Below are 15,106 nucleotides of genomic sequence, written 5' to 3'. Positions count from 1 at the left end.
GACGCGCGGCAAGCCGAGACGCGCAGCCGGGCGCGCGCGCGCACATGCGGTGGCTGAGCGCGCGCGGGTGCCCGGTTGCGCGAGCGGTGCCCCCCGCGCGACTGTAAAGGCGACCGCGCCTCTGTAAAAAAATTGGCGCGTCCTGTTCGTGCGACGTAATGTACGCCGACGCTGCGCCTTTTGTACACGTGTCTACTCGCTGTACACGTGTGCTGTGCGGCGCGGTACACGTGTACAGGCGCGGTCGACTGGCTGCTGGTTTACACGTGTGCGCGCGGAAGGTGGCCCCTGCTCGCGTCACCGCAGTGTCCTTGCCCCGCAGGCCGTCCGGTCTCCCGCTACACCCGCCAATGGACGAACACACTGCCAGACCGCGTCCGCCGCCGTGCCCACGACTCGCTAGCCAACCCGCTAGCCAATCCGCTAGCCAACCCGCTAGCCAACCCGCTAGTGTCTATTGGACCATTGTCCTCATCTGAGGACAGTATTCGACCTATTTTATTCTTGACTTCCGCTTCCCCGACAAGGAAGAAAAGGATATCCCCGCCACCGTACTTGACTTCTGACTTGGCACCAGAAAGAACTTTGTGAGAATTGCATGTTCTCGGTGGTCGTTTTAGATATGTCTGGAAAAGAAGCTTCCTTAAACCACCCTAAAACCGCATGTAAAATAACTTCGAAACTAAAAACGCCAGGTCAAAAAGGCAACTTGGTACTCAATCTGCATTATATTCGTAAGCTTTCTGCGCATTCAAAGCTGCTATCCCGGTGTTCTGCAAGATGCTATTGCCGAAAACAAGCACGTTAAGGAAATAGTGCTCAACGTAGCTTTTTGAATGTTCAATTTTTATAAGTTATATATTTTTGAAAAAAAAAAAAGAGCTGTCCTCATAGGAGGAAAAGTCCCGGTCGGATAGACACTAGCCAACCCGCTCGCCAACCCGCTCGCCAACCCGCTCGCCAACCCGCTCGTCAACCCGCTAGCCAGCCGTGCCGACCCGCGGAACTGCCCGCCCCCCGCTGCTGCGGCCGTGCACTCGGCGCGTCTCCGGAGTTCGTACTGAGCACGACCCGAAGCGTTACTGCAGCTCCGCGCTTTGATCCCAGGGCCATCTGCCAACCGCGTGTAGCTATCCGAATAACAATATTTCGCTAATTATTTCCTCTTTTCGCCGTTATTAGAACCGCCAATACCGCCACTTCCAAAAATTAGACGTTGCCCAACCCTTTTCGTGGCCCTGAAGTGCCTACACTTCCATCGTCAACCCGCCATCGCCACCACCCCACCACCACCCCGCCGCCGCGCCCCACCTACCCGTCGCTCACCGCCTCCCCAGGGCGGAGCATGCCCTCTTCCGCTTGCCTCGCCTAATCCCATTCCTTCCGCACTAACTCTCCACGCGGCCCTCCGCCCCGCAACCATCATGCTCGAGCAGTACGTCGAGCCCGCGACGACGGTCGACGCCGCGATGCGCGCCTACTCGGGCTCCGCGACGGGCTGGGAGAAGGCCTCGGACTACGTGTACGCCCAGCCGTGCCCGCAGGGCCGCCCGGATCAAGTCGTCGTCGACACCGCCCTGCGCCGCCGCTCGGTCCACCCGCTGCCGCCCACCTTCGCCGCCCAGATGCTCCACTACCAGTACCGCAGCTACATGGGCCTCTTCCCGCAGCTCCAGTGCGCCTGGCTCACCGTCGACTCCAACCTCTTCCTCTGGTCCTACGATCTCGCAGACCCTGCCGCGCCCAGCCGCCCCTCCGACCTCTACGTGTACGAGGGCATCCACCAGGTCATCGTCTCGGTTGCCGTCGTCTCGCCCAGGCCCGGCGTCTTTGTCGACTCCGTCAAGTGGCTCGTCGCCGTCGCTACCTCCGCTGACGTCACCCTGCTCGGCGTCGAGTTTTCTCCCGCCGGTGAGATCAACTTGGTCCCGACGCATATTTCTATCGCCACGGATAATATCCTCATGCTCAAGATCGTGTCCACCCCGGACGGCCGCATTTTCATGGCCGGCGCCGATGGCTCCTTGCACGAATTCGTCTACCAGTCAAACCCTCGCTCGGGCTTCTTCGATCTCTTGTCTGGTCGCCCTGTCAAGCGCGCCCGTAAGGTCGTCCACTCCAAATCCTCGCTGGTCGACTACTTTCCGTCCTACCTCAAGACCATTTTCGCCAAGCGCGACGAGCTGGTCGACATTGTCGCCGATGCCAGCCGCGCCGCCTTGTACACGCTTAGTCAATCCGGTTCGCTAACTGTATACAACATTCAAAATCCCACCTCCACCATCCATGTCTGCACCGTCAACGTGGCGCACGAGTCGCGCAACCTCGTTTCCTTCTCTGCCCCGGCGGGCGAGCGGGAGTACGTCTCCCTGCACGTCGTGCCCGCCTCGTGCCTGGTCTCGGTCCACGTCATCGTCGTCACGTCGTTCGGCGAGCGCATCTACTTTTCGGCCGCGGCTTCCGCCTCATCATCGGCCCAATCGGCCTCGAGAATGCGCAATGATTTTGCCGCCACGAGGCCAAGGACCCTCACCTGCGTCGGCTGCAGGCCGAGCCCGGATCGTACCATTAGCCGATCAACGCGCCCGTGCGTGCACAACGCCTGGTGCGAGCGAGGCGCCGCCGTCTTCGCCGACCTGCGCCCTGCCAACGTGGACAGGCTCATCGTCGTGCATCCTGACTCGCAGTTGGCTACGGCGCTTTCCGAGCCGCGCGGGTCCCGCCCTGGCACTGTGAGGAGCAAAGAGGTGGTCATGGAAGTGTTGCTGGATGAGGTTAGTGGGGCGCAGTCTGGAGGTGGCGGGGAAAGGATGTCGACGCCCTTCGGGTCTCGTCCAGAAATGGACGGCGGCGGAGGGGACGCGCAAGCTCCTGAAAACCGTACGTTTGCAATTGCTGACGCGAGCGCAGGGGATCCGGCGGATAGGAATTTGTCGATGGACCCAGTTCCTTTTGACCCACCGGGGTCGTTTTTGGTTTTGTCGGCGACTGCGTTGTATGTGTATGAACGAATCCCACCAGTGGTTCGGTTGACGGAAATTTTGGAAGCGGGAGGTGGGGCTGCCTCAGATATAGCGTCCTTTTTCGAGAGACACGGAACCGCTGAGGCGTTTGCAATGTGCCTAGAGATTGCTGTCACCTCGCCGACGCTTCAACGAGCGGCCGCTTCTGTTTTATATACATATGGCGAGGGTGGCTCTGGAGACAAGGGTGACGGGCGCAGTGGAGGATCGAGTGGAAGAAGATCAGAAGCAGATTCTCCTTACACCTACTCCGAAGGCAAACACAGGGGTGGGAATGTTGCTGACTCTTATTTTGACATTGGGCGGCCGTCACTGCAGGTTACCCCTCAATCACGACTGTCTGGCGCCCATGACGGTGTGAGTCTTTACATTGCAAAGATAGTATACCCAATCTGGAATGAATATCTCACATCGGAGCGAAACCCCGACGGCTTCCAAGCGCTTGTGGCACCTCGAGAGGTTCTTGTCAGAGTACGAGATCAGCTACTGCACATTGTTTCCTTTTTGGACAGTTATCCAGCCGATGCAATGTTTAGAGATAGTGGAAGCTTTGAGAGCAACAGGATAGAAAGGCGCGATCACTCCGGTGCTAGGAACAGGTTGTCACTATTGCGACCAAACGACATGCCAAGGCAGCACGATCAAGACCGAATGAACGTCGATTCTCGTGGAAGGTATACGACGCGGGAAAACATGGAGTCTCTGCGACGCAGATCATCCTCCATTGCAGCACTAAAAAAGTTGGCAGGACGGGTTGTAGAGGCACTGGCGTTCCTGCTGATACTGGAGGACCACCAGCTACACCGACTTGCGGTTTCCCTTTCAAAGGAAAATCGGGCCTTGCTAGCAAACATACGTTTCTGCGAGTTTGTCGCCGGCGATGAGGGCATGGCTCTTTCTGCAGCACTGGTAGAAGCCATTTTTGGTGGCTACAGCGACGGGATGGAGGCTCTAAGCAGGGTGGGCGGAGTCTTACGGGAACGGTGCCCTGGATATTTCCAGGCCTCAGATGTTGAGCTGCACCGTGGCCTTGCACTACTACGCGAGGCAGCTCAACTAGTTTCAGGGATTCAAGAAGAACGAAGAGCGAGCGAGGAGATTGCAAGTGGTGGCTGGTCAGGGGATACAGATAGGGCTGCTTCTGCTCTAATTGCAGCTCAAAATTATGCAGCAACGGCAGCCAAGGTTCTAAAGAGTGTTCCAGATCGCATTTTTGATGTTGACGCTGTGTGCCAGGAGTTTGAAGCAGCTCAGGCGGTGCCGTCTATGATCGATGTTGCACTCACCGTCGGCAAATTGGAAGAATCCCGTGGCAAACACGAGCGCGCTGATGTGGCATATCACGCTATTCTTCGAGCTATCGGTCCGTTTGTGAACATTGGAAACACCGCAGAGGGGATTAACGAAGAGAATTGCCTCGTAGATTATGAACGGCTTCGAGAATCCGCAATGCAAGTGGCACTCAATGCTGAATCCGAGACTTTCCTTCGAAAACTATATGAGTTCTTGCTCGGGTCGAAGGCTGGAGAAGAAGTCATTCTTAATTCATCAGGAATAAGCCTGGAAAAGTATTTGGAGGAAACGAAGAGATTGGACATATTGTGGCGATATTGCGCTCAGCACGGGAGGTACTTTGAAGCCGCAGGGGTACTGCTTAATCTATCCGAAGCCGGAGACGATACGAGCCTTATAGATCGTGTCAACTTTTTGTCTTGTGCGATGCATAATGCGAAGACGGCTGTAGTGAAAGGAGACAGTCGAGCCGGGGCTCTACTCGCCGAGATATCTGATTTCCTAGACGTGGCAAAAGTGCAATTGCGAGTGAGGGAGGAGCTGGTGCGTCGCCATGCTAAAAGCAGAGAAGTAGAAATCGCACTGGAGGAACTTGACAATTCAGTATTTGGGTTGTCAACTCTATTCAACAATTATGCGAGACCATTCAACTTATATGAGGCATCACTGGAAGCATTTCGATGCGGTGTAAATGTTGGCGAGTTGTATTTTGTTGGAAGGAATGGAGTACAGTAGATGTGTACGTTGTTTTTCCATGGGGAGCTGATTGGGCCAATCTGTACAAGCTGCAAACGTCTCGCCTGCGCCTTCTGCATCGTCATCTCCGACCTCTGCGCGATTGCTCCACCCCCGTCCCAGCGTCCCCCACCCCACCCCCCCCGCGCCCCCGCGTCTCCGCGCCCCCGCGTCCCCGCCTCACCCCGACCCGCGCTTCACCCCCTTCACATACCAGCTCGTCACCATCTCCTGCACCGTGCCGTCCTCCTTCCGCCGCGTCTCGAGCAGCTGCACAAACCTCTCCCTCAGCCGATCCCGCTCCTCCCCCTTGACCCTCATAACCGGCCGCAGCAGCGCGTTCCTCCCCAGCCGCTCCCACCTCTCCTCGATCTCGCCGACCTCCAAGTCGCTCCAAACCGTCACTTTCTCCACCTGCACCTCCTCGAACCCCGCCCTCTGCAGCAGCCTCACGTTGGCCTCCTCCGTATCCGTGAGCCCGTGCGGCAGACGCCACGTCCTGTCGGCCCGCTCCGTCCCGAGCACGTCGCGCAGCGCCTGCTGCAGCGCCACCCCCACCACGTACGAGTCGAGCGTCACCGCCTGGTACGCCACGTGCCCGCCGACGCGCAGCACGCGGTGCGCCTCGCGCAGCGCCGCGTCCGCGTCCGTCAGGTACACCAGCGCCGCGCAGATGTACGCCGACCCGAACGTCCCGTCCGCGAACGGAAGCGCCTCCGCCCGCCCCTGCACGAACGTCCCCTTCGGCGACGACGCCCGCGCCTGCGAGAGCATCTCCGCCGTCAGGTCCACCCCCGTCACGCCCTCGCCCGACCGCCCCAGCGCCGCCGCGAGTAGCCCCGTCCCGCACGCGATGTCCAGCACGGGGTATTGCACCGGGTAGAACGATAGAAGCGTCTGTATCAGGTCGACGTGCATCGCCCCGTTCGGACCCTGGTCGTAGGTCGACGCGCGCAGGCTAAAGTCATGCTGGATTTGCCCCTGGTAGTCGTCTTGCGTGTAGTCCTCATCGAAGATTACCCCGGCCATCGCGTGGAATGTTGACTCTTCACGTGCGCTAAGGTGCGTGCGTTGGGGAAGCGCATATGTAGTGCTCCACTGCCATCGCTGGAGGTGGACAGTCTGTCAGGGGAGGCTGGAGATACCACGTGGGAAACTGATCTCACTCCTTGTAACTCGCTTTTAAACGTTTTTCCTTGTTGCCGTCGAAGTACCCTTCCCTAAAAGCATTATTTGGTAAAAAAGGCTAATTTGGTGATTCAGTTCTCGTTGCTCCCAGTGCGGACAATGGGTACAGTCGTTCATCCCTGGACTCCAGGGAAACGCTCCGGGGCCTGAAGCGTTCACCCCGTCTACAGTTTCCCGCAATGTTACCTCCGCGCCTCTCCCCGTCCCGCCAAAAAAATGGCGGGCACACAGCACCGTTAAAGGCCAAACAGTAGTAATTGATCCACGATCAAACACCTTCTCGTCCTGCTCCCGAGACTGGCCTCCAGTTACGCACAATTCACGCCCCCTCCGATGTCGATTGGAATGCGTCGTCAGGCAGCGCGCGCCAATCAAAGGGACAGACGGGACGCAAGGGCCAAAGACAAACGGCAGACAGCGGTAAATTTATTGGAGATGGGAAAAAAGGTTGCGGATGTGGTTCGCCTCACAGCCATCAGTCGTGGGACAGCAGACCGATTACAAAAATGTCTCAAGACCAAGGACGACGACAAACTGTCCCGCCTTCTTGACCCAGCCAACAACCGTCCCGGAGCCCCCCGTGTCATCAAAGCGGACGAGGACAAAATCATTAAGCAGCGCATTAAATATACTGCCTCCCGGGGATTCGCAATTAACAATTATACATTGCGAGCTATAATGGCTCGCATTGCCAATGATGGTCGACGCGGTTTTCAGACGAAGGACAACAGGCCCTCCCCGGACGCTGTTCGTACCTGGAGAACCCGAAACAGGGATATCACGTTTTGAACAGCCGAAAACAAGGAACAAGCGAAGCTGCAGCACCTGCGGTTCCAAAGGCGCACGAAGGCCCCTCCCCAAAGTGCGTCAACTCCTCACCATTCTCCATCAAGGTTGCTGCGTCCGCGTTATTCGGTCTCTCTGGTGCCAGTGAAATTACCAAATAGACCTTTTTCTAAGAATCTGTGTACTGCCGCACCAATAAAAGGAAATTCGGGGTTTCTCTGACCCAGTACGGCTTGAGATTCTGTATCTCCTCCCAGTTGATCAGCAAACACATAGCATCGATAAGCACCAGTTTGAAGTCATTTGGGGCAGGGGAAGTAGTTTTTTAAATTAATTTATGAAAGATGTTACCACAATATACTTTCGGGGAAGGGTACTCTAATTCGATTTATCTCATCGGACGCCTATGGACCGGGATCTTATCTCTGCCAGTAGATAGACACAACTCTTCCCTCGTCGGAATTCGTCCTCCTCTCATCGACCGTCTACCCAACCTCGGTGCGCCCGCGTTCCTCCTCTCCCCGCGCCGGGTAACGAACACGACAACCTGACGTCGAAGCGAGAAGCCGTGCAACAGCCTTCTATCTCCACCTACAGATCATCGTCCCGGCGTGCACGGTTTCGTCCTCCGGCCTCACCATGGCCCTGCGCGGTTTCGCCTCTCTCCGGCGTTTGCACACTCTGCGCCCGAGCATGGCGTCTCTGTCATCCACGATCACCTCTTCGCGGGTCTCGTCCCCGGCGGCTTCGTTGCAGCCGTCTCTCCCGGACCTGCGGGTGCGCGACCTGATGGACGCGCGCGTGCATATGGGGCACCGCACGAAGCTGTGGAACCCGGCCATGGCGCCGTACCTGCTCGGACACCGCAACGGCATGCACGTAATCGACCTGGACAAGACCGTGCCGCTGCTGTCCGCCGCCCTGCAGGGGGTCTCGAAGATGGCCGAGCACGACTGCACATTTCTGTGGCTCGGCCCGCGCGATCCGCAGAAGGCGAGGATCGTCGAGAAGCAAGCGAAGAAGGCGGGCGCTTTTACTATTGATGGTGCGAGGTGGATTGGCGGGACGCTTACCAACCCGATCAAGAGCAATCAAGCGGAGCGCTTTAATTATCGCATCCCGGATTGCGTTTTTGTCATCGATACGAATAGACATATGCCGGCGCTCAAGGAGGCCAGATTGTGCGGCATTCCCACGATTGGCATTTCCGACTCTGACTGTGACCCGAGGATGCTGACGTATCCTATTCCGGGGAATGATGATGCGGCTTATGCGATATTTTTGTACTGCAGTCTTATGAAGCATGCCATTTTAGATGGCAGAGCGAGGGGTTTGAGGCTGAACAGGCCTTCCATGACTGTTCCGAAGAAAGCAGAGGGAGGCCGCGGGAGAAGAAGCCACCGCCAACGGCGGTAAGTGATGTCGACAGTCGAACATGTCTCAAATTCAATAATTCAACAACAGCCCCGAACAGCATTGTTGACTACAACTTCTCAACTCACCGGAACACCGACTCATGTCGTTGCATTGCTCCGGACAAGAATCGACAACAAGTCCTTCAAACAGAATGGAAGGTTGCGTTGAGCGAAGATGCTCACCAACGACATTATGTTTTCTTTTTTGGACCAAATGGCACCACACCGGAGCTTGGGTGGGCAATGCATCGCGTGAATGGTTGCTTCTAAAACAATCCCGTTCACTCAGCTTGTTCAGGAAAGCGCACTTTTCTTGACAACTAATACCTCTTCAATAAATCAGATGCTGATGACATTTAATAGTGACCGAAGGAATGTCACTCACTAGCGCGTGTGCGGCTGTTGGGAAAGCAAATGTGTTGCCATGCGTTGACGTTACTCTCAACATCGACAATCGCGAAAATGAGTAGCATGCCCTGCGTCTCTTTCCCTGTCGAATATCTTCTCCGTCCTGACCGGACAACCGCTTCATTTGCCCGACATCCCTTGGAAGAAACTTAACCCTATGTTAGGTGTCACGAAGAGCCCACCGCTTGTGATATTGAAAAAACTGCAACCGAACCATTGCTAAATTTGGAACCCACAAGCACAAGGAATATTCTTCTCACCATGGCGTCATTATAGTCTTCCCTTCACTGACATCAACGTTGAGCCCTACCCCTCTTTTTTCAGTGTGGAATTGTACATCGGGAAGTCAAGAAAAAGAGTCCTCTTGAGACTTAATGGGAGTCTCTCATACAATCTAGGAGGAAACGGGATCAGTACACTCGTCCTCGCCTTGTAGTCTCGGTACTCGGGGTCAGTCTCAAATTTGCTGTTGGCACTATTCTCCAGGATAGGAACCCCGCTCAAGAACATGATCAGGCACGTGACTACAACGGGCGAAAGGATCGCAATGTGGCCAGCACCCAGTAGAGCAGGGGCTGCTCCTACATAGAGTGCTGTCCAGATCATGATTTCGCCAAAGTAGTTTGGATGACGAGAGAGACGCCAAAGGCCACGTTCCGGCCATCCTTTCTCATTGCGCGCCCCTTCTTTCTGTGCGTCAGCAACGGCCTCGAGCGTCAGGCCAAGCAAGAATAAAGCGACGGCTAGCGGGTCAGACCACGCCAACGGTGTTGTACGTGCGGTGCTGAGCGCCAAGGCTGGGAGCGCCGTCATCCACACCCAGATTCCTTGGAAAGACCAGAGCTGCACCATGCGCACCGGTTCCAGTGCCATTTGATGGAAACGACGATCATGCCTCCACTTGGCTATCCTCCCGACCAAAAATGTACCCAGACGCAGCGCCCATACGGTGATACCAAGCGAAACAAGAAGGTGTCTTGCAGAAAGCGACCTACTGACGCGTAGCGAGAGCAATGCGAGCACTGCAATGTTGCTCGTGCCTGCCAAATCGACGAGCCGTTCCGTTTTGAAGTAGACAGAGCAAATGTAGAATACTGTTTGATAAACGAGTGTGACACCCGCCGCAATCTTGAGATGAAAACTGAGCGTAGCCTTGCATTCAGAAGCGCGTCGTGGAGAACTTGCTGATTGATAACGCCGTGGGAGCGTCGAACGTGCTGGTAATTGGACTTTAGAAAGGTGAAGGCCCGACTGCTTTGCTATGCCCCTACATGGTTGTCCTCTGAACGGTATCGCCACTGTCGCAGCAAATGCGAAGTACATAGCAACGGTTTGTCTCCAAGAATCTTCGCCTTTGAACTCTATGTCATTTCTTCCCTCTCTAGTCTACGCGTTCACGGCAGAACGGATATTGACGTATTGCTAATAGGTTTCGGGGAAATTGAAATGGTGACCTGAAGTAAAACGACGATTGCTTGGTAAACCGGCTGTTTTTTTTGTATCTTTAATGTGGACCAGAAATTATCAGAACAGTGTTCCCCAAACAAGTACTGTACAGTAGCCAGAATCACGACATGGCCAGGATCACGACATGGCCAGGATCAACCACGTGACATTCCCAGAAATTGCCATCTCAACAAAATATGTTAATTGGCAGCGCCAACTTTTCTCCACCCCCTCCCAGCACAGCTCCGTTTCTTGCTATTTGAGCCCTAGGGTAATAATGAGCCAAATTTCGCCGCCGGGCCTCGCGAAGCAACGTCTCGCAGCGGTGCTTCGACGGAGATGAAGTCAAAATGAGCGATAAGCACACTACATTTCCGCCCTACCCATGCAAGGGGGGCGGGTTTAGTTCGTTTTCAAGCATGTCTATTCCATCGAACATGCCCAGATACCAACCGGAGATGGCTGCACCTCTTCCATCTGATGGCAGTGCTTCGATAAGACAGTCAGAGGAGCTCCTAGCCCGTCCCATCAGAGGCGTTTTCAAGAATAGTTCCTCAGCGACGAAGACACGTCGCCTCAAAGTCAAGCGTGGTGATTCAAACGCCAAGGAGAAGAGAACAAACAAATCTACGCTCAACGAGATAATTGAGACAGAAATAGGAGAGGCCGAGCTTCAAGAAGAGCTTGAAGCGGAAGAGAAAGGTGCGATTACTCCAACGAGAAGCGTTACGACGCGATCGAGAACGCGAAATCTATCTGGCAATTCTCGGGTTCCTGTGGGAAGTAGACGTCGAAGTCAACGGCGAGGTGGTCAGGATTCCGGCGATGACAGTGAAGATGAAGCTGACCGGGACTCAGACGAAGACTTCATGTCGTGACTTGGACACTCGTCAGGTTCGAAGTCGCATCAGAGCGAGGTCACACTTTCCAAGTACCGCGCCTGTTCTCATTCAGACATTCACCGCAGACTTTGGATGCCCAAAAAGGGAATTCTGGATGACATCTGTGAAGGTCCCCACGGGGTTAGCTTTCGTGAATGGCTCAGTCAGAGAGGGAGGGAGAGAGAGAGAAAGAGAGCCCGTCGGAGTCTGCCAGGTGCGTACTCACTGCAACTAAGAGCAGATCATCAGACAGGAACTACGGCAGCCCAACATTGTCTGAGGCTCTGTACGCTCAACCGAGAGTACCAGGCATTCTTTAATTCAAGCGTGCGCGTACGCCACCACTCATGGGAAGAGTGTTATCTCCGCAAACGCGGTGGCCATTGCATCAAACGCGCTAGTTTGAAAATGTTAACTCGCCAAGCACTTCAGAAGCTGCAGTTCGTAGATCCAAGAACACAACCGAATTTATCAGAGATAATCTGTTTCAGCTTCGCATTAAAAGACACTTGCTGTCCGCACTTCTACCCGTGCCCTCGCCGGACAATGATGGTTTGCAAGAGGGCCTCATGTTTAGGTGATAACAGTCGGTTCTCTACGGCCCGTGAACGCTTCGAGTTTAGAAACCTTCAACGCCAACTCAATGAAAGGCTTCAAAGCCGCCTGGGCGTTAACCAGTTGGCCGTTCTCATCCGGTTCATATCTTTCAGCGTACAAACGGATGGTTGCACCAGACGAACCCGTGCCGGACAAACGGAAAATGACACGGCTGCCATCTGTGAAAACGAAACGACGTCCCTGCCCTGTCGCCTCGGAACCATCAATGGGATCGACATAAGAAAAGTTATCTGCCAGGGCTACCTTTGTGGAAAAGTCGGGATCGAGGGCCATGGGCTCGTCCGGAGAGCCACGTGCAGCATTCATGTTTGCTTGCAACTCATCGATGTGGGCCATCATTGCATTTGCGCCCTTTGTTTCCACCTCCTCATAGTCGTACCGCGAAAAGAAGTTGCGACCGTACTTCTTCCAATGGTTAATGACAATATCTTCAATGCTTACCAAGGCATCCTTGCCGGCACTTTCGTGGGCGACGATCGCAAGCCAGCATAGTACCGCGAAAATTCCGTCCTTCTCACGAACGTGATCGGACCCAGTACCAAAGGATTCCTCTCCGCAAATCTGTGCCCGCTCAGCATCCATCAAGTTTCCAAAGTACTTCCAGCCTGTCGGGACTTCATGCAGCTCAATGCCGAGCTCCGCCGCAACTCGGTCGAGAGCACCGGCCGTGGGCATACTACGAGCGACACCCTTGAGGCCGTTCTTGAAGTACGGAATGGCTTCTTTGGCCTTGGCGGCAATGAGAGCTACAGAGTCAGACGGGGTGACGAAGAAGCCCTTGCCAAGAACCATGTTGCGGTCGCCATCTCCATCGGAGGCGGCTCCCATATCCGGGGCTTGTGGGTTTTGCTTCGGGTCGCACTTGGCGACGAGCTCTGCCGCGTAGGTCAAGTTGGGGTCCGGATGGGCGCCACCAAAGTCCTCCAACGGCTCGCCACGCATGACGCACTCCGGCTTCCCGCCGAGCAAGTCGACGAAGATGCGGTGGCCATATGGACCGGTGACGCCGTTCATGGCGTCGAAGAGAAAGCTAAAGTCCGGGCGGGCGAACAAGGCCTTAAGCTTTGCAAAGTCGAACATGGACTGCAGAAGGGTGACGTAGTCGTCCGCGGAATCGATGACCTCAATGACAAACGAGGGGCCGTCGACATTGGAAAAGGTGGTCTCCCCCTTGACGGAGAGGTCGACGGCGGCAAAGGGGTCTGCGGCGTGGTCGGCGTCCGGGACGACGGCGTAGTTATACTCTGAGATGGTGGCGGTGTTCTTAAAGATGGCCGAGGTGACGGTCTCGGGGGCGGGGCCGCCGTTGGCGACGTTGTACTTGATGCCGAAGTCATTGGTGGGCCCGCCGGGGTTGTGGCTGGCCGTAAGGATGATGCCTCCGTACAGGTCGTGGGCGCGGATGACGGAGCTGATGGCAGGGGTGCACAGGATGCCGTTGTGGCCGACTTTGACGCGGGCGAGGCCGTTGGCGGCGGCCAGGCGGCAGATGATGCGGATGGCGTCCTTGTTCCAGTAGCGGCCGTCGCCGCCCAAGGCGATGGTGGATCCGGGCAGACCGTCCAGCGAGGAGAAGAGAGACTGGACCCAGTTGTGCAGATAGTTGGGCTGCTGGAAGACGGAGACCTTCTTGCGCAGGCCCGACGTGCCCGTCTTCTGGCCGTCGATCGGGGAGGTGGGGATGGACTTGATGGCGAAGGAACCCGTCATGGTGGGGCGGGGTTGGTTGTTAGGACGGGGAGTTACGGAGGGGTGGGGGGGGGGAGGGGGATTGCGGTTGTATGGGGGATGGGACAGTCGGAAGATATAGGGGGGGGGGGGGGGGTTGCGGTTGGATGGGTGGGCGGACAGTCGGAGGATATGGACGGAATGAAGAGAGGACGGGAGGACAAGGATGGATTGATAGGCAAGGAGAAGAAGCGGGATGACAATGCGGGCAACACAGGGGGGTGGAGGAGGAGACGTGCGGGCGCTACGTAAAGTTAGAGAGATGCGCAAGGAGGAGGGGATTCGTACTGCTGAATCGTCCACTTGGCGTGCGGCCAGTGGTGTTTAACGGCAGCACATATGATCGACGGGGCGCGGCAACATGATTGGTTGGCATGATTGGTTGGCATGATTGGTTGGTTGGGCGTCGCGCACAGATTGGTGGTTTCAGAGACGCCTGCTCGCCCTGGCGCGGCTAAATGTAAAATATATAAAAAAAGGGGAATATTTCGTAAAAACTTGCTACAGTACAGTGTTTGCGAATCTAAGGGCGTAGGAAAGCGCGAGATTCCGGTCCGACTCTCTAATCCAAATGGGACAACCAACCCGTGCCTCGATGCGCGCGGCGCATGATAAACGTGGTATTTCGTTAATTCTGAAAAATCAAACAAGGTTGAAGCATTTCTTTCATTATTTCTTCATTGTTTCAAGAATGCTCTCCAAAGAAGGGGTCCACGCAAAACGCCGTACTGTACCCTTGCATTTTCGGGTTAATAAATACTTGATTGGTTGAACAATACTGTTCGGTACACGCGTTTGTGACATCAGACCCTTATGTAAGGGCTGTAAACAGCACTTCTGACACCAACGCTGCCAGAGGTAACTTTACCGTCCGTGTCGGACGTGCTGTACTTGTAGGGGGTCTGATGTCACGAACGCGTGGACGGGAGCTGAAAATTGCCACCGCCCTGGCCGCGCAACGCACCAGAATGGAGTCCTCCTCGACGGCAGGAGGCGACGATTGGTCGACTGGATTTTTATGATATTTCATTGACACACCCCATTCCGCCCAATAGAAATGCGCAACAGCACCCACCGCCGCCGCCAAACCGCCCAATCGTTGCCTAACCTTGATATAGCAATGCAGCGTATATAATGCTCCATGCGCCGTGCCGCCGGCGACCGATTATAAAAACAATTTCTGCATCCAATTGCATAAATTGCATCCGGCCCGGCCGTGCCCAATTTTCGCACAGCTCGCCGGTAAGCGGACGCGTATCCACCGTATCGCCGGGACGTGGCCGCACACGCTCTGCGCCCCGCCACATATGCAGCCCCAAACCGCAGCCCCAAATCGCAGCCCCAAATCGCATCCCCCAAGTCCTCGAATATTCCCCCCATCACCTCCCCCCATCCGCCTCCTCGCTGCCGCCGACGCGCGGCACCGCGCCCGCTACCCCGCGCCTCTCATACCACCGCACCCGCTAAGATCCCGCCGCAACCCTTTTCAACCCCCACCTCCAGCCTCCCGCGCCGCCCTCCCCCTCCCACCCGCGCATCCTATGTATACGCCCCCCCCTCCGCCCCCCGCCCCCCCCCTTCGCCC

General features: G+C 55.9%; 4 protein-coding genes; 2 read left to right on the top strand and 2 right to left on the bottom strand.

Annotated features, from left to right (window-relative positions):
• Positions 1 to 1,424: 1,424 nt before the first annotated feature.
• Positions 1,425 to 5,051, top strand: CHC_T00005683001 (hypothetical protein). The gene has a single exon (XM_005717234.1). It carries the CDS (start codon positions 1,425 to 1,427, stop codon positions 5,049 to 5,051), a length of 3,627 nt encoding a protein of 1,208 aa, XP_005717291.1.
• A 2,318-nt stretch (positions 5,052 to 7,369) lies between these two features.
• CHC_T00005682001 (hypothetical protein) lies at positions 7,370 to 8,804 on the top strand. XM_005717233.1 is given in 2 exon segments: positions 7,370 to 7,576; positions 7,577 to 8,804. 1 exon segment carries the CDS (start codon positions 7,370 to 7,372, stop codon positions 7,574 to 7,576), a length of 207 nt encoding a protein of 68 aa, XP_005717290.1. The 3' UTR covers positions 7,577 to 8,804.
• A 350-nt stretch (positions 8,805 to 9,154) lies between these two features.
• Positions 9,155 to 10,171, bottom strand: CHC_T00005681001 (hypothetical protein). The gene has a single exon (XM_005717232.1). It carries the CDS (start codon positions 10,169 to 10,171, stop codon positions 9,155 to 9,157), a length of 1,017 nt encoding a protein of 338 aa, XP_005717289.1.
• Positions 10,172 to 11,748: 1,577 nt separating this feature from the next.
• On the bottom strand, positions 11,749 to 13,503 carry CHC_T00008779001 (phosphoglucomutase). The gene has a single exon (XM_005717231.1). The coding sequence runs from the start codon at positions 13,501 to 13,503 to the stop codon at positions 11,749 to 11,751; it is 1,755 nt and encodes a 584-aa protein (XP_005717288.1).
• Between the last annotated feature and the right edge of the window lie 1,603 nt (positions 13,504 to 15,106).

This window comes from Chondrus crispus, genomic scaffold (assembly GCF_000350225.1).
Source record: "Chondrus crispus Stackhouse genomic scaffold, scaffold_308, whole genome shotgun sequence".
Classification (NCBI taxonomy): domain Eukaryota; phylum Rhodophyta; class Florideophyceae; order Gigartinales; family Gigartinaceae; genus Chondrus; species Chondrus crispus.
Note: the sequence above shows the minus strand (reverse complement) of the source record. Positions and strands in the feature narration are given on the sequence as shown.

Coding starts and splice junctions, on each gene's coding strand:
- CHC_T00005683001 (XM_005717234.1), top strand. CDS start 1,425: ATGCTCGAGCAGTACGTCGAGCCCGCGACGACGGTCGACGCCGCGATG.
- CHC_T00005682001 (XM_005717233.1), top strand. CDS start 7,370: ATGTTACCACAATATACTTTCGGGGAAGGGTACTCTAATTCGATTTAT.
- CHC_T00005681001 (XM_005717232.1), bottom strand. CDS start 10,171: ATGTACTTCGCATTTGCTGCGACAGTGGCGATACCGTTCAGAGGACAA.
- CHC_T00008779001 (XM_005717231.1), bottom strand. CDS start 13,503: ATGACGGGTTCCTTCGCCATCAAGTCCATCCCCACCTCCCCGATCGAC.